The sequence below is a fragment of the Amaranthus tricolor genome, chromosome 7 (assembly GCF_026212465.1).
Source record: "Amaranthus tricolor cultivar Red isolate AtriRed21 chromosome 7, ASM2621246v1, whole genome shotgun sequence".
Taxonomy (NCBI): Eukaryota; Viridiplantae; Streptophyta; class Magnoliopsida; order Caryophyllales; family Amaranthaceae; genus Amaranthus; species Amaranthus tricolor.
This window is the reverse complement of record NC_080053.1, coordinates 19894273-19918223: the sequence shown is the minus strand read 5'-3', so window position 1 is coordinate 19918223 and position 23951 is coordinate 19894273. Positions and strand designations below refer to the sequence as shown.

The following is a 23951-nucleotide window of genomic DNA, read 5'->3' as shown; positions in this document are numbered from 1 at the left end:
TGTTAAAATTATGTGAAATTCCACATGGTAGTATCAAGTTTTCATGAAATACCAATGGTAACACTTTTTTAAGAAAATTCCACGTGGTAGCATCCAGTTTATGTACTATCTAATTGCCGTAGCATTTTCCGTTAAGTTCTTGTTAAATTCTGTTTAATTCATCATTTTGTAAGTTTTTTCCACATTGTAGCATCCAGTTTTTGTTCTTAAAAGTTTATTTCACTATTTTAACGTTTAATTCACCGTTTAATTCATCAACGTCCATAAATATTATAATAATTTTATTTTCATTCAAATTATTGGCATTATAAAGTTCAAAAGGTGCATGTCAAGTACTAATAAAGTTGTTGGCATTATAAAGTTTAAAAATTAGATGCTACTATGGGGAAAAACTTACAAAATAATAAATTAAACGAAATTTAATAAAAACTTAACGAAAAATGCTACGATAATTAAATAGTGCATAAATTGGATACTACCATGTGATATTTTCTTAAAAAAGTGCTACAACTGACATTTCATGAAAATTGGATACTACCATGTGGAATTTCCATAAAATTATTAGACATAAATCAAAAACTAGAGCTAAAATTATAATATGAGTTAAAATTATTTGAGAGATGCCATGAAAATTACTTACAAAAACTAAAAAGTGACATGATACAAAAGGGAAAGAGTATTATTATTGCATAACTATTGCATTTGAACTTTTACCAAAAAGACATGATCATTAGTCATTAGTGATTCATAAACCATACTATACTTAAGAAAAGACCCTCCAAAACCAAAACTAAACCATCTTAAAATCAGAAAACATCCTTGTTTTCAATTGTCAACTAATTTCTCATACTTTTTTTTGTTGTTGTTAAGCCAAAAAGATTAAACATCCCATCACCCATCAATGAACTCTAGCATAAGCAAAAGAACACATAACAGCAGCCAAAATTGTTGTTGCAGATGACACCAATGTCCAAAAACTCTTCCTCTTCTTTGCTTCCATTAATCCTTTCTCTAAACCCACCATTTTCTCCTTCATTTCTCCTACCTTCTCGTCCCTTTTCTTCAACACATTTCTCATTGCTTCCATTTCTACCATCATGGGTCCCACATCACCATTCTTATTCATCCCTTCTTCTAATCCTACCATCATGGGTCCCACATCACCATTCTTATTCATCTTTACCCCTTCCTCCATTGATAGGTGATCAATGGTCTTCCTTATCATACTCATTGCTAACTCAAATACCTCACTTTTTGCCTTTAGTGACCTCTCTAACTCCCCCATTTTCCCCTTCAAAACATCACATTCCTTCTCAATTCCCTCCTTGTCTAGCACCATTTTCTTGTACTTCTTCTCAATCTCCTTCTTTTCTTCCACAATTACATCACTTGTACTTCTTAAATCTTCCAAAACTTTCGCGGTTTCCTCCATTCTTTTCGAGATTTCGATTACTTTACCTTGTAATTTCACCCCATTCTTCTTCTCCTCATCCAAACAAGCCTTGAATTCATCTCTTTCAACACTTACTTTACCTAATTCAATCTTGTGATCATCAACTTCTAAGGCTAATTTCTTGTACTTATCAAGGGTTTCAATGTTTGATTCTTGTAACATTGACAAATTCCCTTGAATCTCATTCAATCTCTTTTGTAACTCCATGATTTCATTCTCATTCCTCTTTTTTAGCTCCTCTAACATCACCTTTTCCTCGATGATTTCACCTTGAACTTGCTTTTCCCTCTTTAATTCCTCTTCTAACACATTCAATTTCTTCTCAACAATGGATTTCTCAACAATTAACCCATCAATCTCTTTCTCCTTCTCCTTATTCTCATCAATCAACCCATTAAATTCCTTCATCAACCCATCAAATTCATCACATTTCCTTACATTAATCTCTTCCAAATCAAGATACTTAACCCTAGATTGATTAACATCATATCTCAAATCTTCAACTTCCTTCACTAACCCATTAATCCTCTCATTCAATTCATTCCTTTCCTTAAACAATGCTCCATTCTCCTTCAAAATCGCCTCCTTTTCGCCTTTCAAGCTCTCAACAATCTTCCTCAACTCCTCAGAATCTTCCCTTAACAAATTCAACTCATTCTTAATCAATTCAACCTCCTTTTCTTTCTCCTCCAAATCCTTTATCTTCACATCATACATCACCTTCAACTTAATCTGCTTCTCATTAGAATCCTTCTCTTTCAATTCATATTCATCAATTTTCTCCTTCAATCTGTTCATCTCATCAATTTTAAGACCCAGATTGATATTCAACTCATTTTTCTCAATAATCACCCCATTGAATCGTTCCTTTTCCTTCCTAATCTCATTCCTTAACTCCATTTCCATTTTCTTCATCAACCCAATTTCATAATCAGCTTCAAACTTAGCCTTCTCAATCTCATCTCTTTCCTTCTCAACTTCCTCCTTTTCTCTCTCCACTTCTTCCAACCTTTTCTCCAGTTCTTCCCTCTCCTCCCTCTTCAACGACTCCATGAAAACTGAAACTACCTCCTTCGTCACATCACTCTCCACATCTCCTTCCTTCATCTGAGTCAGCTCAGCCTTCAACGCTTCAACCTCAGACTCAGAACGAGTCAACTCAGACTCCAATGATTTCTTAGTCTCCAGCAGCGCAATTATTTCTTGGCGTTTTTCAGCCGTTTCTTTGAGTAGCATTGAGTTCAATGATTTCAGACTAGAAAGCTTTTCTTTAGATGGGTCTTCTTCCGTTGGAGGGGGTAATGGAGTTTGAGTATTGTCCTCCATTTTCGGTTGGGTATGAACTTGTGGGTCGGGTTGTTTTTGTTGGGTTTGTTTCTTTTTAGCCATATTTTTAGTGGGTACTACGAAATAATGGTGAGAATCCCTTGATTCAGATGGGGAATAAAGTGAATGGAAATGTGAGGTTTTGGGAAATTGTAGGGTTTTTTGAACTGTTAAGAAATGAAGATTGAGATATTTGGAGATGCAGTAAACGGGTAAGGGTTTCGGCTTCCGGGGTTTTAAATTAGGGTTTATTATGAAATGAAAGGTTTTATTTATAATTTATTATAAAAATTTAAAATTCAGAAAATACAAAAAGGTTTAATGGGGAAGTGGTGGTGGCCTGGATTTGCATTTCAAATTCAAATGTTTACATTTTTCAAGGGATGAATGGAATGGTGGGTGGACGATTGACGAGTGAGAAACGGAAACAAAGAGCCTTTTATTTCTTGCCACGTGTTTTTCACGTGATGACTCTTCGTTTACGAGTTACTCCTACTGTCCTCAATAATTTCCATTAAAGAGGAAATTGTTGTTTCTTAATAAAAAAAAGTAGATAATTATAATAAATAAAGAGAGAGAATGAATTTTGTGAATGAAATTGAAAGAGAGTTAAAATGCATTGATGAGATTAAAAAAAAGTGGTGAGTCATTGTCCAAAAATAAAAATAATGCAAATTAAGTGGGACGGAGCAAAATAAAAAATGCTACAAATTAAATGAGAGGAAGGGAGTAAGTTATTTCATCAAATTTATTACTCTCTTGGTCCCTATGAAAATGTACCCAAATTATTTCGGGTGAAATTTAGTGGAATGTGAAATTTAGTAGATATTCCCTCCATTCTTTTGTTCTTAATTTATGTATTGAAACATAGTTAAATGAGATATTGTTTGATTCGTCTCAACATAAGTTTTATTGATATTTAGTTTTTATAATTTTTAATTATACAAAATTATCGCTATTTAGTATTGAATTTATTCATTGACAAATATGCAAAAAGTAAATAAGACATTTGAAATAAAACATAAGGAGTATGATATATGGAGAATGTAAAATTACTTATTGAATTTATTAATTTTATAATTTTAGTAATTGGTATTAATTTAAATCATAATATCTATACTTCCTCCGATTTTTAATAGTTGCTACAGTTTCTGTAGCAACTATTGTTCATCAACTGATCTTATTTGGATATTTCTCCATCTATAATGTAAAACATAGTAAAGTAAGATCTTATTTGATTCTTCTTAATGCATATTTTCATAATATTAACTAATTAGAATTTTTTATCATATGAAATTAAAGATATTAAAGATTAGAATTGTGCATTGGATAACGTGAAAAACAAAAGTATAGCAACTATTAAGAAACCAGAGGAAGTAAGTTATGATAAAGATTTTAAAAAATGATTATAATTTCTCATTGATCTATATGAAAAAAAACATATTTTTATCAAGTATTAAAATCATAGCTTAAGCCATAAACTCGATTAGTGTATTTCCACAATACAACCATCTTCTAAGTTAAGCTTATTTCACAAAGTTTTTGAAAGTAAAGATTCGCAATAGGATACGTTTTACCTAAGAAAGCCTTAGTTGTCGTACGAAACAATGCCAATTTATCGCAAATATCACTTGCTATTTTCTACTCTTCTTTACTAGGTAACATAAACTTTTCTTTTCCTCCTTTGACAACCTTAGATTTTAACCTAGTAAATGCATCTTTATCTTTATATAAAAGAACAACTTACAACATATCAAAACATGAATTCCATCTAGTCTTATAATCTAGTTGTCGTTTTTTAGTTATAGTAATTCTACAATAATTACAAGCATCTTCAAACTTTTCATATCTATTTGGCTATAAAGTGCAAAAGGCAACTAGTACTTCGGACTTTTTGAATTGCACCACTAATTGTTTTCAAACCATCTTGAAAACTTGAACAACCAAATTCAAAATATGTGTACAACATTGATTATGCAAAAAAAAGCCACCTAGTATAGGCTTAGAAGGTTGAAGTTTCTCGAGCAAAATATCTACATCAATATCATTTGGTGTGCAATTATCAAAAGTAATGGTAAAAATCTTTTCAGTTAAACTTTTCAGGTATTTTACCAAGGTTTTTCTTATGGTATTTGTTGTGTGGGCATGACAAATAAGAAAACCTAAATAAAATCATGTGAATTCAAATATATACATATAATCTCTTACAAGACCAATTGTTCTCCTAACTACAATTAAAACTTTAAAGCATGAAAAAAATAAAAGTCTTTGAAGATTATAATATTTAGTACTGTTTGTTTAGGTCTACCCTTCATATAGAGGGCAAAAGACAACAAACTTGTTTAATATAGAGTAACATCCAACACTCCAATTATATACACAACCATTGTTTATTAAGTTGTTTCACCCCCTTAAAATTGAATTAATCTAAAATGACTCAAATCGACTTAAAACAGACCCGATTATAGAGGTGTTCAAAACAGAATCGAAGATTCGATGTTCACCCGATCTTATAATTGAACCCGATTCGACCCCACTCAAAAATAGATTTATAATTATGTAAAACCAATATGGACACGAGATATGATTTCAAACTGACCCAAAACACTTAACCTAAAATTGACCCGATAATCCGAATGAACACCTTAACTAATTATAAATATGAATTGTATCAATATACTAATTTATACATTTTATATTTTAAAATGATCCAATTATTTGAAATCCAATCCATAACCTCTATGGACACCTTAATGGTTCATATCCATGTTGATGTATGTAATTTATGTCTTGACTCTTGAGAGATGTAGTTTCATTTCATATCTTCCACTACTTTAGGAATTGTCCCACCAGCTGCTACAACCTGTTGTTCCAACTACAACATAACACATGAATTGAAAAATTATTTACTAGTAAAATAAATTATAAGAAAACAAAAAAAAAATTACACTAAAAACGTGATTGTGAGAGTAAATTTTATAGGAAAATAAAAGTTAAACTATACAATAAAGGTAAGTAAATATAAATTTAAAAGGAAAGATAAAGGATAAAAAATATAATGATATGAGAAAGATGGAGGAAAATTAAAAATAGGAAAAATTATCATGAATAATACAACTTTTTGTTAGTTTTCCTATAATAATACCAATTATTGATTAACCATGAATAATACCAACTTAAGGGGCCATTTTCTTTGAATAATACCAACTTTAGTTTATCAACTAATTTACCAATTTTTTGTCGTCTTTTAATCACATATAGTTTGATTTTTAACATGTTAGGAATATTCTAGGAAAACACTCTTTTAAGTTGGTATTATTCATGGTTAATCAATAGTTTAAATTATTGTAGGGAAATTAACAAAAGGTTATATTATTCAAAGGTAATTTTTTTTTTTAAATAAGATCAACCTTATTTTGGAGGAGAAGAAGAAAAATATTTCCCCTCCATCCCACTATGGTAAATAACTATTTATCAACTTTGATGACAACAATGTTCATTTAATTTTCTACTCCAATAACATTATTTTCTTAGTTTGACTTTTATTTCCTTTATAAATATTTACTCCCAATACGAGCGTGCCCTAAGAAGATAATTATAGGTTAATCTTATATATAGTTAAGTGTTTTTTCTTTCCCTCTTTTAATGCGCGTTCAATTCTCACCACGTGTACAAAGAATTAATTTTTCCACCCCTTGTCTCTAAGCTGCAGGGCCGACCTTAAGGATGGACGAGAACGACCACCGGTTAGGGCCCATAGATTATAAGTATAATTACAGTATGAAAGTAGCCCTATGAGATAGAACACACACATGAAAGATTAATGGTAAATGTGTGTGACAGAATTTGGTAAGAAAGTTATTATTTTCTTGTGATAAAATTTGGTTTTTCGAATGAAATAAAAGTTATATTTTTTAGGTAATTATCTTTAAGCTAAATATTGTTATTGTGTTAACTTTTATTGAATTGGGTATATTATGTGGTAGTTTTTATACGTTAAAATGGCCTTAAAATGGAGGAGATAGTGGAATTTCTTTTGCAAAGGAATCCATGAAACCATGTAATTTTAAATGTTAGCTCAATTTTTGAGGCTAGTGACGGTGATTCTTTGTGCTGATTCAGGTTTGAGTAATTTGGAGTTGCAAAACAAAGAGAAAAGATGAACAATTCACTTGAAAAAAAAAAAAAAAAAACCATTTAAGAGGGCTACAAATTAAGATCTCACCCAAGGCTCAAAATGATCAAGGCAGACCCTTTTAGGTTGTAGAGATTTTCTGCTAGCCTTATCTCCATATAAAAAAATATAAAATAGGATTGAGATAGAAAATTATAGAAAGTTGAGAGTGAGCATTGTATTTTAACTTTTAAGATAAATTTTTGGAAAATTTCGCCTGGTGCCCCAAGGTTTTAGGTTTTTCACATAGTAACTAAAACTTTTGAAAAATTCACGTGGTAACCTTGTGGTAACCTTGAGGTTTACCAAATTGTTCCATCGCGACCTTTTTGCACATAAAACGTTAACAAACTTTAATTTCGAAGTTTTAAGGGTGTTGTACGCCTATTTATGAGACTAACCATTTCAAATGCCAACAATTTCAATTTTTTTTCCCAAAACATAAACCCTAACTCTACTATATTTGGATTTGGGGGAAAGATATGATTTGGATGAAAGATGGTAGAGTTAGGGTTTATATTTTGGGGGAAAAGGTTAAAACTGATGGCATTTGAAATAGTGAGTCGTATAAATAGACGTACAGTAGCCTTAAAGCTTCGAAATTAACGTTTGCTAATGTTTTATGTGCAAAAAGTTTACTGTGGAACACTTTGGTAAATCTCAGGGTTACTGTGTAGATTTTTTAAAACTTTTGGTTACCACGTGGAAAATATAAAACCTCAGGATTACCACACGGAATTTCCCTAAATTTTTTAAGTGTTTTTCTAAACTATGCATCCAATGCATATGTTTATTCATCTTAATTTTTTCCCTTTCACAACAAATTTAATAAAATATAGTAAAATTTTATTTTATTTAGCATATACAAAATTAATTACATCCAGTTTTATCAAGTAAATAATTATATTGTTCACCTGAAGCAAAGTTTCTAGTTTGCTCTTCACTAGGATGTACTCATTCCTTACTTGCTGCAGACTAATTAAGCACCTATAAACAATAAAAAAAAAATATCTGGTTTTACACAATATATATATATATATATATATATATATATATATATATATATATATATATATATATATATATATATATATATATATATATAAAAGAAGGGTTGAAGGATAAGGACTTTAAAGAAACGTCAGTGGCAGCAAATTTCAAAAAAGTTTCATAGAATAACATTGCAACGTTATACTTGAAGCTACAGTAATATAAATGGGCAAAAAATGTTTAATTGACCGTTAAGTTATGAAATATTTTATTTTTCGTTGTTTTTTTTTCCTTAAAGAAACAATAGATTTTGTAGTTAAAATTGATACCAATGACGTTTCATAAAAGTATATTGTTATCGTATAGAACATTCCTAAGATATGTTACAACTTAATGTTAGAAATTTGAGGAGTAGGTATGTGGTGGGTTTTTAGTGGAATTGTAATTGATGAATTTGTATTATGCAGTCAATAATGATGCAATGGATTTATTGTAATGCTTAAGTTGTTACATGCAAGTATATACTCCTATTCATAGTAGGTTATGTTGGTGACATTAGCTAGCATATTCTTCTAGTTAGGTAGTCTATTTTAGAAAAATTATTAATCGAGATTTTTCCTAAGATATTTTTAACTAGATTTTTTTATACAATATTCTAGATATATATCCTAGATGTTTCTAGCTTAGATATTTTACATAGATATTTTGTATACATATTTTTTCTAGTTATCTTAAGAATTTTCTAGATTAATTCTAATACTTAACGACCAATTAAACATTTTTAGCCCATTAATATTACTGTAACTTTAAGTACAACAATGCAATGCTATTCACTAAAACTTTTTAAAATTTGCTACCACTAATATTTCATAAAAATATATTGTTATCATATAAAATATCCCATTAATATAAGACATACCCTTCAACATTCTTGTCATCACAACACCTTCGAAATGCAATACATGCATTTAGCACTCCTTGTGCCCCTATGCTGCATCATTTAATTTATTTTGTTGATCCCAAATCAATTAATTGAGATATAAAACAAAATAAAAAGATGATTTAGATTATATAAATATTGATATAATATCAGAAGTTTACTGATAAGAGATTTTGAATTTAAATCTCATCAACTATTTAATTAAAGTGAAATATTTTATATCAATATTAGAGTATAATCAAGCACCAACTTTAAGAAAAATGGAAGGAATTACATGAAAAGAAAAATTGTGACATTTAATTAGAATACAAAAGAGTATAACATACACAAAAGATTTATGTTAATAATTGAAGGTATATGATATTTTATAGCCATAGGAGGAAGTCAATGATAAAATTTAGAATATTAACTAAGATTTAACTAAAATTTAACTAAGATTTTTAAGAAATATTTAAATGATAAAATATATCCATGTGAGATCTCGTTAGATTCGTCTTAATGTATACTTTTTTATTATATATTTTTTATAATTTTTTATGATGCGTATTTAGAGATATCGAGGCTGAAAATTTACTTTGAAAACTGTGCAAAAAATAAACGAGAAAAACAAAAAAAGAACGAAGAAGTAATAAAACTATATACTCCCTCTGTTTTTTTTTGTTCTTCTCGTTATTTTTTGCATAGTTTTCAAAGCAAATTTTAAATTTCAATATCTCTAAATACACATAATAAAAAATTATAAAAAATAAATAATAAAAAAGTATACATTAAGACGAATCTAATGAGATCTCACATGGATATATTTTATTTTTTAAATATGTGTCAAAAATATTAATTAAATTTCTCTCTTCTTAAGGTGAAATATTCCAAATGAGAAGAAAATTAGAAAACAAACACAATATTAATTAATGAGTTCAATTTGAGATTTTGATAGAGAAAGAACGAATCTAATATGACCTCCCAATAACAGGTTATCCTAGTAAAATTAAATTTTAAATATTAAAACCTTGAGAGAATATTTTTTTACATGAATTATTATTATTATTATTATTATTATTATTATTATTATTATACTCATATACTAAAACATGTAGTATTTTAACGAATAAGATTTCAAATAGATTTGTGGTCCACGTATTTTTTCACTAATATTCTTTTAATATTTATGGTCCCCAGAAACATTACATCAAATTAATAAATTACTTCCTTTGTTCCTTAAAGAATTAAATATTTTCCCAAAACAAACCATTTTTAGTCTTTTAAAACCAAACTGACGTTTGGTCTTATCTTCACACCTCAAATTAAACATCTTCCCCAAAGGCTTGATTCGCTTCCAAATATGGGTTCCATACTTTCATTGGACTATATAGGTTTAATATATGGATAGTTCTGAGATTCTAGAAGTATTGTGAGTTTAGTTTTATTTTTTTTTAATTTTTTTTTATTATTTTTTTTATAATTTGGTTTGTAGATCTATTAAATATCTATACCCTAAACGATTTTTTGATATTTTTTGAATATGTAAACTATTTTTAATGACTTTTTCAGGATATAATAATGGCCCTACAAAGGAGTCAAGAATGTCTAAAATTATGTATGATTTGTGCAAAGATATTAAAAAAAATAATTATATATAGGTTTCTATTTGTCAAATAATGGTTTAAAGTTTGAACAAACAAAATAGTTAATAAGAAAATAGTTGTCTTGTATAAGGTTTGTTATTTTTTTACTATTATGCTTGTGTTGTATAAGGTTTGATGTTGTTGATGCTATTTATGATCTTTTTAGCCCATTTGTTGGTTATTGTTTCATGTTTGACTGTGTAAATTGAATTTTAATTATAATTTATTCGCTAAATCGATATATGATTTTATTTTTACACTTAAAAAACAGAAATAGTATACTTGACAATTGTTGATGTTTGTATGGTATTACTCTATTTGACATTGTTTGATATGTTAGAAAAAGAATATAATTTAAGATATTTTAATGCATCAAAATTAACAAACTTTTAGGTTTTTAATTAAAAAAATTATTTTGGTATAATTTTTTTAGTAGAATTTAAGAACAACTATATTATGAAGTAGTTTATAAAGAATATTTGAAATGTGTAGATTGTGAAGCTATGTTAGTAGACGCCATAATTAAGGTTTTCCATCATATTTGATGTTAATAGTGTTGCATTAAAATCTATAATTTTGACAAAAAAGTCATGAAAAAAATATAATGTTATAAAAAAAAGCATAAATTACCTTTTCATCTACAAGAAAAGAAGAATAGCACTTGTAATTTCATTTTATCATATATATATATATATATATATATATATATATATATATATATATATATATATATACAGTGGCGGACCCAGCTAGGTGCAAGGGGGGCAGTGGACCCCCCAATCTGAAAAAAATAAATGAGATTTTTTTAAAAAAAAAAAATATATTTTTTGCGACCACTTAGCGACCACCTGGCGACCAAAATTCCCGTCGCTAATCACCTTTAAAAAAAAATAAAAAAATAAAATGCTGCTGCTGCCTGCTGGGAACCGGGAACGGGAATCCATTTAAAAAACAAAGCAAACCCTAAACGCTGGTACATACCTGTGTTCGACATTCGACAGACAAAACCTTCCTTCTCCAAATCTCCACCGCCAGTCCGCCACAGCCCACAGCCCACAAACGGCCGGCCAAGTTCCAGTGTAGCCTTCGACATTCGACAGACACTCAATTCCATACTTCCTCAGTTCCTCTTCGTCGCTCACAGACATTCGACATTCGTCGCTCAATTCCATACATCTGACTGTTCTTCCTCTTCTTCGCTACGCCTACTCGCTTCCTCTTCCTCTTCTCTTCAATTCCATACTTCGATACTCGACAGACACGACACACGACAGTATACTTCGTCACTTGTGAGTTCCATGCTTCCATTACTTATTTAATTGTTAATTTGTAATTGTAATTGTTGATCTTTGATTCTTGATTCTTGATTCTTTGATTCTTGATTATTGATAGTTAAATTGTTTGTTTGTTTGTTAACAATTAAATATTTAGTTAAATTGTTTGTTTAATTGAATAATTTGTTTGGTACTTTGGTTCATTGGTTGCAAGTTGTTACTTGATAGTTTGAATAATTAGATTGAATAATTGAGTCATATTTCTAATTTAATTAGGAAATGTCAAGTAATTCAAGTTCATCTTGTTCGAAAAAGTCAAAAGCAAAGGGAAGACAACCCGATCTTCGTGAATTATTGTTTAAAAGAATGAAATCCCAACAAACATCTAACGAAGGCAATGAATCTTCTCCTTTAAGTTCCCCTCTAAGTTCTCCTTTAAGTTCCCCTCTAAGTCCTCCTTTAAGTTCCCCTCCAAGTGAAGATGTTAATATGGAAGTAGGTGGTTCAAGTAGTTGTGATGAACCATTGGATGATGAATGGGTGTATGATGTTGAACTTCTTCCTCATGACCCGGGATTGAGGAAAAACATAATGGATTATCCCCCTAATGAAAGAAATCCGGTTAGGAGAGCATATATTCTCAAAAAACCTTGCCAACCAAAAACACATGATTTCCCTCAAAGTAATATCTCCGGTAGGTTACGCCGTTTTAGTTTGAATTGGTTCAAAAAATGGGATTGGCTTGAATATAGTGTTGAAATGGATGCCGCATTTTGTTTTGTTTGTTATTTGTTCAAGAGGGATGTTGAAATTAACAAGGGGGGTGATGCATTTGTTGTCGGAGGGTTTAGAGCGTGGAGTAAACCTGATAGGCTTGAGAAGCATGTTGGAGGAATTAAAAGTGCTCATAATATTGCTTATGAGAAATATGTGAATCTAAGAGATGCAAAGAAGACATCAATTGAATTTGTATTTGATAATGCGAGTGAGGTTCAAATGAACGAATATCATATTCGTTTGAATGCATCCTTAACTTGTTTGAGATTTCTTTTGGGCCAAGGTTTGGCATTCCGGGGACATGATGAAAGTGAGGAGTCATATAGTAGAGGTAACTTTCTTGAGCTTTTGAAGTGGTTGGGGGGGAAGGTTGAGGAAATAGGAAAATATACTTTCCAAAATGCACCCAAAAATTGTCAATTAACATCTCCCAAAATTCAAAAAGACATTATCACTTGTTGTGCAAAAGAGACTACTAAGCGCATAATAGAAGAGGTTGGTGATGGTTACTTTTCTATTTTGGCCGATGAATCAAGTGATGTGTCTCAAAAAGAACAACTAGCTCTTGTTTTGCGGTTTGTTAATAGAGAAAATGGATCGGTAGTGGAACGCTTTTTAGGCATTCTACATGTGGGTGATACTACCGCTTTGTCTCTTAAAAATGCCATTATGTCCTTGCTTATGGAACATTCATTGAGTCCTTCCATGATAAGAGGTCAAGGGTATGATGGGGCAAGTAACATGAGGGGTGAAATCAATGGCCTCAAGACTTTGATTATGAATGATACTCCAAGAGCCTATTACATTCATTGTTTTGCTCATCAACTTCAACTAACTCTAGTTGCGGTTGCTAAAAAGAATGTTAATTGTACTTGGCTTTTTGACGTACTTGCAAACTTGTTAAATGTGGTGGGAGCTTCTTGTAAGAGAAGAGACCTTATTCGAAAAAACCAAGCTCAAGTAGTGGCTCAAGCTTTGGAAGTGGGGGAAATTGAAAGTGGATCGGGTTTGAATCAAGAACGTGGTTTGAGTAGGCCGGGAGATACACGTTGGGGATCTCATTACAAGTGTCTAATAAGTATCATCAACTTGTTTCCTTCAATTGTTAAAGTGCTTGAGGAGATTGGAAAAAATGGCTCTCCGGATGATAAGCTCAAAGCTCAAGTTGTTTTAGGATCTTTGGAGTCCTTTGATTTTATTTTTATGGCTCATTTCATGTTGACTATTTTTGGCTACACTAATTATTTATGTGTTGCTTTACAAAGAAAGGAACAAGATATTGTGAATGCCATTAGCCTTGTTAAAAGTACAACGAATGTGTTGCAAAAGATGAGGGATCAAGGATGGGATAGTCTCTTAGACAAAGTCATTTTATTTTGTACTAAACACGAGATTGATGTTCCATCTATGGATGCTCAATATGTACCTCAAGGAAGATCAAGACGTTTTGCTAAACAAGCAACAAATCTACATCATTTTCGCGTTGACATTTTTTTGGAAGTAATTGATTTGCATCTTCAAGAGATTGATAACCGTTTTAATGAGAAGAACATGGAGTTACTTACATGCATGGCTTCCCTGAGTCCTAGAGGTAACTTTTCATCTTTTGATAAAGAGAGGATACTTAAACTTGCTTCTTTATATCCCGAAGAGTTTTCATGTTTTGATTTAACGGCTCTTGATCTTCAACTTGATGTCTTCTTGGATTCTATGCAAAATGATGAAAGATTTCATGATTTGCAAGATATCAATTCTCTTTCCATGATGCTTGTTAAAACAAGGAGACATGAGACTTTTCCTCTTATACATTTGCTAATCAAGTTGATGTTGATTCTTCCTGTTGCTACGGCAAGTGTAGAAAGAGTGTTTTCCGCAATGACGTTTGTCAAAAATAAGTTGAGAAATAGCATGGGTGATCAACTAGTGAATGATTGTTTGGTTACTTACATTGAGAAGGAAGTGTTTCTACAAGTTTCTGATGAAAAGATTATTGATCGCTTTAAAAATATGAAAACTCGAAGGATGAATTTGTAATTTTTATTTGAACGCTTGTATTTTTTTTTTTTAATATTTTGGATTGTAAAACTTTTAACATCGGATTTGATATTGTAAATTGTAATTTTCTATTTTTCTTGTATTTTTCTATTTTTCTTTAAAAAAAAAATTATTCGGACGACGATCAAATTATTCGAACGACGTGACGTTCGGATTTTGCCCCCCCAAATTGAAATTCCTGGGTCCGCCACTGTATATATATATATATATATTGCAAATTAGGTTATTAATTTTCATAATTTCAAAGAATAGTCTTCTAACTTGGTTTTCTCCAAAAGAAGTATTGATTTAATTGATGTTTAGTCTAAATCCAAAACAATCGCCTTTTCAATTCGACTTCACCATAGATAGGAGCTTAACATGTGCAATTATCTTGTGTCACCATCTTGAGAGGATCACATCATGCAGACTGATACTTTTTCTATTCTCTTTATTTAGTAATATTCTTCTCATTTAAAATATTTTATTTTGAAGAGAGAAATTTAATTTAGATTTTTAAGATATATATAAATGAGAAAATATATCCATGTGAGATCTCGTTAGATTCGTCTTAATGTATACTTTTTTATCATATATTTTTATAATGCGTATTTAAATATATTGAGGCTCGAAAGTTGCTTTGAAAACTGTGCAAAAAGTAAATGGGAAAAACAAAAAAGAACAGAGGGAGTATTATACTTGCAATTGATAATGATATTTTTTTTAAATAACAGGTCACAATTAGTTGCAACTATTTCAAAACGAAGAAAAATATAGTTGAATAGGAGAAGGTTTTAGTAAACAACGGATATTTATGATGTTAATAAATCACCCATATGTGGTAAGATATAATAGGTTGAGAATTTGTTTTTTTAATTTTTCTTTTTTGATTTTGTTTAATTTAACATTATTCTTTTTTTCTTTTTATGGTGATTTGCAAATCACGTTTATTGATTAGAAATTTTTGGCTGGATAGAGAAATACATCAAAGTTTATAATTCCAATCTTTAAAGTTCACCATCTTTTTCATTGTGTCGCCACCACTTTTTATTGAAATTACTAAAATGCCTTTAAATCTATTTTTAATTATAAAATCAGCCATTATTATTACTAAACTAAATTTATTAATAATAATTAAATTAAAATAAAAAATATTAATTTTATTAAAGAAAACACTTTTTTAAAATCGAAAAATAAACCTAATCACACGTTTTGTGTTGAAATTTGATACATGATCACTATTTTGGCCAAAAATTTTGATAGGAAAATCACACTATAGCATTGTTTGCAATATTAGAACCTAGACTTCAAGATCTTTCCAATGATATATTATATGCCCAATTCTGATAACCGAGCGAAAAATGATGCTTGTTTAAAATTTATTTGTACTGAAATTTGATATATGTTCAATCTTTTGGGCATAACTATTTATAGAAAAATCTTATTAATGCAAGATTTGCGGCATTAGAAACTAGACTTCAAGAGCTTTTCAACGACATATTATATGATCAATTCTGACAATCGAACGAAAAATGACGACCGTTTAAAATTTGCAGTGATTTCTAACATCTAGTTGCGCGCGACCGGACTGCGGTGGAGTCGCGCGTTTTACGCGACCATACCACTTTCCGGTCGCGCGTCTTACACCACCATACCGCGGTCCGTTCGCGCTGAGTAGATGTTAATAATCCCTGCAAACTTTAAATGGTCACCATTTCTCACTCGGTTGTCGGAATTTTGGACATATAATATATCGTTGGAAAGTTTTTGAAGTCTAGTTTCTAATGATGCAAACCTTGCATTATTACGATTTTTCTATAAAAAGTTATGTCCAAAATATTGAAAATGTATTAAATTTAAGCACAAATAAACTTTAAACGATCGTCATTTTTCGATCGTGATTGGAAACATTTTGAAGTCTAGGTTCTAATGCCTTAAACATTGCAATTATATGATTTTCTTTTTAAAAGTTATAGCCAAACGATGGAACATGTATTCAATTTCAACACAAGCATTTTTTTTGAAATTAGCGATTTTTAGTTTTAGCTTGTTTTAGTTCAATGAGTGTTCGGAAAAAAATTTTAAAGAGATGTTAAAAGATTAAAGATTTAAAAAGTAATCAAAAATAATTTTAAAAATTTAATATATAAAGAATAGCAATAAAATAAAAAGAATTGCGAATTATAATAAATCCTCAACCACATTCAGAAGCAAGGTTGGACTGACAGATGCAATTGCTGATAGTCTTGCCAGTCAACATAAGGACGAGTAACGTGTTCTAATTCTTATGGGTACACCAAATACTCTTTATTATCTTCCAATTATGAATTAGTTGTCCATATTTATGGGCCAATGATTTATAGTTATAGGAAACTACACTATATTAAAACAACTTGCGAAAATTCTATATACATTTTTATTATATTAGCCACATGAATATAAATCTTATCAAATAATTTTTAAAAATAAATAACATTAAATTTTCAATTTTATTCTTACTATTTAATATCAGTAATCAAATCAATATTTTATGCATCAAAATGTCGTTGTTGTTTCACTTGTATCTAATGGCACCAAAGAAATATATTTGGCACCAAATTTCTTTACTTAGTTTTTCCTTTGTGAGTTGGTTAAAATCTTTGCAAATTGATCTTTTTTTATTTCAAATCCCAAAATAGGAGTCATGTTTTTAATGTAAATAGTAATGCCTTAATGGGTAAGAGGTTGTAGGTTAAGAGTGTTTGTATTAGTAATAATAATGAGGGCATGGATGTTCATCTCTAGTAAGTAAAGTTGATGTTTTGATGTTTTAGGCATTTTGGAGCATTGATCTTGTAGCCTTGTATAGTTGTGTTATAGGTTGATCTTGGATATATCAAATCTATCTCGCTAAAAAGTGCGGTTTAAAATTAGAATTATTCATGATTAATCAAAAGTTAAAACAATTAATCTACAAGTTTTATTTTATATTTCATTTTTTTATATGTTAGAATGATATTTTCAATCTCGTCTTCAAAACAATTATGTTGGTCTTTAGGAGTTTGTCAACATTTATTTTTATAGTCCGTCCTTGTAAATGGGTGAAATTTAGAGAAAAGAGAAATCAAATTGGAGAATATGACAAAATAACAAGTAGAGAATATAAATGAGTGATTAAAATAGAGAGAATATAAACTTGTGTATGAGATTAATACAAAGAGTAGGAACATTGCCAAAAAAGGAAAGAATACTGAATCAATAGAAGAAATTAAAATAAAAAATTGTGCAAAATAAGAGACATAGAGAAAGTATCTATTCTTTGTAGTCATCGTCACTTTATTTCATTCTTTTCAACACATTTTCTTCTATTTTCTCTCACCTTTAATTTTATTTATACAATTGAATTATTTTCATAATTTCTTGATCGTACACTATTTGCTAAAATTCCATCAATAACAATTAGATAGTAACGATTACTTTTAGGAAATGGATTGAGTTATCAATTTCTCAAACCAAACAGGATATAAGAGAATCATTAAATTCATTTCGTTTACAAGAGTTTAAAATACGATACCAAACAGAGGCTAAGTATACGTGAATAATAAATTAATAGTTCTATAAATAGCATTAATCTAATTCTAATCACTTTCATTATCTTAATACTCCATTTTAAAGAATTACTCCCTCCTATTCACCTTAGAAGTCCCATTTGACTTTTCACGGATTTTAAGGAGAGACAAAAGTAGAACCCTAAGGGTAGGAAAAAGAGTGGTATTATGGGTTTTTTTAATGTAAAGGAGGAAAATTAGTATGGGTAATGGAGGGTATAATTGAAAATAGGATAAAGTTACTAAGGACATAAAAGTCAAAAGCCCATACCAAAAATAAAAATAGGACAATTAAAATGACTTGACCATAAAAGGAAATGAGACATGTAAGCTGAACAGTAGGTAGTATTAATCAAATGCCTCTAATGTGGCATGAAGAATGCAGTGTATGTGTGTTTTAAATGATGACAACTTTTAAGATTAATTATCACAAAATAATTAATATTTTATTTAGTTACAAAAAAGTTTCACAAATGAACTCATATACTTTTATAAAAAAGGTAAATATTCCTTCAAGTGAATCAAACAAAACTTTTTTAAAGCTACTTCACTTAACAAGATAATGATATTTATTGTCTTAGATTCTCTCCAAATTGTCACCTAGTATTTATGGTGGGTTCATTATTTTTGTTTTTTTCCTATCAAGTAATTTGGCTTTTTTATGGTAATATTTTTCCCATTATAATTTTTTTTATTTCTAAATATTGCTCACTAAAATAATATGTTTCCATTAACCTTCAATAAAATATGAATCATTGTTTCTAGCATATTATTTACCAGATATATTCAAAATACTAGTATAGACCGATCAAACGCTTGGTTTTACAAGTATACAAAACCCTCTCATTAATTGTTATTTATCTGTGTTATTATTATTCTTCCTCTGGTTTTTAATAGTTGCTACACTTTTGCTTTTCACGTTATTCAATGCAATATTTTTATCTATCTTTAATTTCGTATGATAAAAAATTCTAAAAAGTTAATATTATTGAAAATATGCATTAAAACGAATCAAATAAGTTCTACTTGACTATATTTTACATTATACATGGAGAAATATATACCAAATAAGATCTGTTAATGAACAGTAATCGCTACAGAAACTGTAGCAACTATTAAAATCCAAAAGAAGTATAATTTAGTATTTATTTTCTATTTTTTATCGCAATCATACTACTAGTTCAGTTAACGGACTATCTTTTTTAACATTAAATCGTAAAAATGAGAATGAAGAATTACCTAGAACTACTCCCCTTCAATTGGTGAACAAGAGTATGAAGCTTCTTGAAATCAACATTTGCTTGTTCTCTACATAACCATTATCATTATAAATTATAAAATAATATAATTATATTTTTGCATGAAAAAAAAATGAAACAAATAAAACAAATAGTGAAAAAGAAAAAAATAGGAAGAAGTAAATAATTACAAAGATTGAGCTAAAACATGGAGGAGTCTTTGAGAGTCTTGAAAGAAAAGGTTGACAACTTCAACAACAAAATTTGGGTTGCTTTCATCTTGTAATGATTGAAGTTGAGTAAATTGATCATTTAGAATCCCCTGTTCATACCAACAATTATCATTAATTAATCAACCCTTAATAAGAATTAACAACAATTAATTATAGAATAAAAAGATGATTAATTAATTACTAATACCTGATCAAACAAAGTTTTAGTATAATTAACTAACTCATTTTCTAACTGTGAAGCATCAATAATACTCATTTTCAGGGTTTGTTTGTGTATTTAACACAAAGAGTCAGGAGGAATAAGAAAGAAGAAAATGGGTGTTTTCAATGATACAAGTCTAGTAAATAAGTTTGTTGCTACTTGAATATGTATACCACCATTTTATACTAGTGAATTGTTGATTTGTGCTGTGTATAACAAAGTCAAGAGTGGGGATCGTCATGGGTTGGGTCCAATTGGAATGGAACCCAGACCCATTAGTTTTTGATGGACTCATACCTAGATTTTAGATTTTTAGTGTCTGAAAATTTTAGACTCAGATCCAGACCTGTCGAAAATGATGGGTTTAGGGTCTTAAATGTCTTAATTTAATTATTTATACTAATTAAAGTTTTATTAGTTCTAAAATGGGTCTATAAATTCTATATAAGTCTAAAATTGAGTCACATAAATATAACAATAGATTTAGAACAAATTTTAAAATGAATTTGGTTATATAATAGGTCAGGTTTGGAGTAGGTTTGACGGATCTCATATGGATCTAGTATGTTTGGTCTTAAATAGGTCTAGAGATAGATTCTAAGTTTGAATTAGACCTAGACCCTAAAAATAGGGGCAGGTCCAGTCAGGACTTGAATTCATGACCATACCTAGTCAAGTGAACAAACAATAATAATAAAAGACAATAAAAAAAAATACATGATGTTTTAATTATGTTAATAATGATAATCACTTAATAATAATAATAATAATAATAATAATAATAATAATAATAATAATAATAATATTAATAATAACAATAATAATAATAATAATAACAAAAAAAATAATGATAAAAATTAATTAAACAATTATATACAGAGGACAAAAAGGAAAGCAATATACGATAAAGTATTTTTGTCGCTTATTTTATTCCAAAAGGCATTAGGTGACAAAATAAGCGACAAAAAGCTTTGTCGTCTAAATCTTTGTCGCATAAATCTTTTTTGTCGCCGAATATGTCGCTGAGCAATGCGACAAAATAATAAACTTGTCGCCTATTATGTTGCATAGCTTATTCAGAGGCTATAAAAAAAAATTGAATATTTGTTATTATTATTAAATAATAATAGTATGTATTACCATTATTATTAAATAACAATAACAAATATTTTCAATTTTTTTATAAAAAATACGTAAAAATAAATATGCAAAAATAAGGAATAAATATTATATTTACATTAATATATAACAAAATTATTTACATCAATATTTATAATACAATAAAAATTATTTACATTATTATTATTATACAATAAAAAATGTTTAAATTATAATAAAAATTTTCATAAATAAATATATTCATATTTACAAAAAAAATGTTAAAATACAAAGATTAAAAATAACCACCACGACTAGAGCGACTACCACCACCTCGGCTATTATGCGATCCCCGAGAACCACCCGATCCACCTGGGCTACTACCCATATCACCACCCCAACCTTGACGAATACCTACTCTTGAACCACGACCTGCATTACTGCTTTCCCCATATAATGCATTCCGTAATTGGTTGTGAGTTTCTTCGAGAGCTTGTATGCGCCCCCGCATTTATCTTATATCTTCTCGAGTAGGGTTGTTCTCGTCGAGTTGAGCTTGCATGAATATGCGGAATTCACGCATATATGACGCTGAATCTCGGGGAGATCCGCTCTCATTTTATCTTGAGTAGCGTGCTTCTCTCGAGGGGTGAAACGGTTCTCAAATAGATTAGGATAGTAGTATTCATTGGCAGACCCCAAACCATAATACCCTGGAAAAGAAGGCGATTTTTTATTTTTATTTACTACCATAATCGCCTCTACATAAATTTTAGAGTGATCAGGTTCTTCGCCCATTCTTATTGCTTCCGCTTCTAATTTGCGGTAGTGCTCCTAAAAGACAAATGAAAAATAGATTAGATACGAATCAAATATAAACAACAAAACAAGAAAATAAATTTGAACTTACTTCAATTTTTTTTTTTCATACTCGGTGATTAGGACACGCTGACCGTCCGAGTGGCGTACTCCTTTGGTTCGTAACAACAACTTATAAGGAGTAGGCTTCGCGCTGCCAGATTCCTCGACCTTAAAACATTAGAAATATTAGTTATTAAACAATTATAAATGTAAAAACTTTAAGTAACTATTAATGAAATATCAACTTACCATATTTTCGCGCAATCGCGCAGCAGAATACGGGCTACCACTATAGGTAGGCAAAGGTGGTGCACTATAGTCCCCTTTGCGCCTGTTACTCTTTCCGCGAGAGCTTTTGGCCTTAAACTTTTGCGTATTAGAGTAACTCTTCAAGGCGTTCCAGAACTTCAGTGGGGTGAAATCAGGGCAAAAGGGTTTCTGTTCCTCTATCTCTAAGCCCTGACTCTCCTTCTCAGCCTGTTCTCTCTCTCGTTGGGACGAGAGCTCACTCTCTTTGGTTTTAAGTTTGTTCATTAGTTCTTGGTAACGAAGAGAGCATCGAGCATACCACGCTTTGTAGATTCGTCATACATCCTCTCTGAGCAATTATGTTCTGTCTTTAGATTCGTCATTCTCCCTATAATCGACATCTGAGAGTAATTTTTGCATCCATCATATAGTGGATTGTTTGCATCATTTAACATTTCAAAAAAAATTTTCATCTTCGGATTCGGCTCTTCGGGTATCACATTATCAGGCGATTGTTCCTCCACGTAACCGTAGTCATTTTACGGAAAGAAGTTTTGGTACGTGTCCGGAAATCTACTCATAATAGCAACATGAACCCTACGAACGTAATTTTTTCTTCAAGGTTATGCGTCGGAGAAGAAACATTTACCTATCCCAAACAAACACGTTATTGCCGCTGCTACCTTCACCGGCGGCAATATCGTAATGATACCTCCAATCGTAATAATCTTCCACAAATCTTTTCCTTAACAAATGATCCCTTACATCATTTGGTTTTTTAAAGACAACATTTTTGCATTTCGCACAAGGACATCTAATTTTAGATGAACGACTTTTTGAAACTGTAAATTTTATAAATTCTTCCAATCCCCTACTAAATTCTATATTAAATGACCCGTCATCAAATTCTCTTTCGTACATCCAATTTCTAATGTACAAATAATAACTACCATCATCCGTCATTGCGTAAACCTATATTAAATTTTTAAACACAATCAAATATAAATAAATTACTTGTTATAATAAACAAACATAACACATATTAAAACCCAAATTGTAACATAAAATAATCATACATGAATAAAACAAAAAATAAAATTAATCTAATACCATTTATAATTTATAATAATCATACAAATATATATATATATATATATATATATATATATATATATATATATATATATATATATATATATATATATATATATATATATGTATATATATATATATATATATATATATATATATATATATATATATATATATATATATATACATATATATATATATATATATACATATATATATATATATATACATATATATATATATATATATACATATATATATATATATATACATATATATATATATATACATATATATATATATACATATATATATATATATATATACATATATATATATATATACATATATATATATATATACATATATATATATATATATATACATATATATATATATATACATATATATATATATATATACATATATATATATATATATACATATATATATATATATATATATATATATATATATATATATATATATATATATATATATATATATATATATATATAATTCTCTTGTCTCTAGAATATAAAGCACATATTTTCTCTGATTCAAAAGAGTTCCATGAGAATTCCGAGTAATCTCTATACCAAGAAAGTATCTTGCTTTAAAACTTCTCTGAAATAGGGCTCAGCAAGATGATTAGCATCTTCCGTTTTCGTACAAGTTATGAAATGGGCCATTTTAGAGAACCTGTCCACAACCACCGTTATAGCATCTTTCTTTGTGTTTTAGGCAAAGCAACAAGAAAATCCATTGAAACTGCTTCCCAAGGTTGCATAGGGACCGGAA

General features: G+C 29.4%; 2 protein-coding genes across 4 annotated transcripts; both read right to left on the bottom strand.

Moving 5' to 3' along the window:
- Positions 1 to 658: 658 nt before the first annotated feature.
- Positions 659 to 3142, bottom strand: LOC130818945 (uncharacterized). The gene has a single exon (XM_057685227.1). The coding sequence runs from the start codon at positions 2840 to 2842 to the stop codon at positions 899 to 901; it is 1944 nt and encodes a 647-aa protein (XP_057541210.1). The 5' UTR covers positions 2843 to 3142; the 3' UTR covers positions 659 to 898.
- Positions 3143 to 4901: 1759 nt separating this feature from the next.
- LOC130818943 (histidine-containing phosphotransfer protein 1-like) lies at positions 4902 to 20105 on the bottom strand. Of its 3 annotated transcripts, none has more exons than XM_057685224.1 (6): positions 19836 to 20105; positions 19607 to 19737; positions 19417 to 19485; positions 8863 to 8934; positions 7868 to 7964; positions 4902 to 5654 (listed from the first exon to the last, which is right to left on the bottom strand). In XM_057685224.1, exons 1-6 carry the CDS (start codon positions 19902 to 19904, stop codon positions 5592 to 5594), a joined length of 501 nt encoding a protein of 166 aa, XP_057541207.1. In that variant the 5' UTR covers positions 19905 to 20105; the 3' UTR covers positions 4902 to 5591. The 3 variants fall into 3 exon arrangements, with proteins under 3 accessions (XP_057541207.1, XP_057541209.1, XP_057541208.1); XM_057685226.1 differs by having other exon boundaries at positions 7868 to 7928; XM_057685225.1 differs by having other exon boundaries at positions 4909 to 5654; positions 7868 to 7940.
- Positions 20106 to 23951: the final 3846 nt, after the last annotated feature.

Bases quoted from the DNA above. Each gene is read 5' to 3' on its own strand.
- LOC130818943 (XM_057685224.1), bottom strand. From the start codon at position 19,904: ATGAGTATTATTGATGCTTCACAGTTAGAAAATGAGTTAGTTAATTAT. The intron at 7,965-8,862 runs GTATGTCTTATA...GTGTAAAACCAG, and splicing joins GATGACAAGAATGTTGAAGG to ATATTTTTTTTTTATTGTTT. The intron at 5,655-7,867 runs GTGAACAATATA...GTTATGTTGTAG, and splicing joins AACTAGAAACTTTGCTTCAG to TTGGAACAACAGGTTGTAGC.
- LOC130818945 (XM_057685227.1), bottom strand. From the start codon at position 2,842: ATGGCTAAAAAGAAACAAACCCAACAAAAACAACCCGACCCACAAGTT.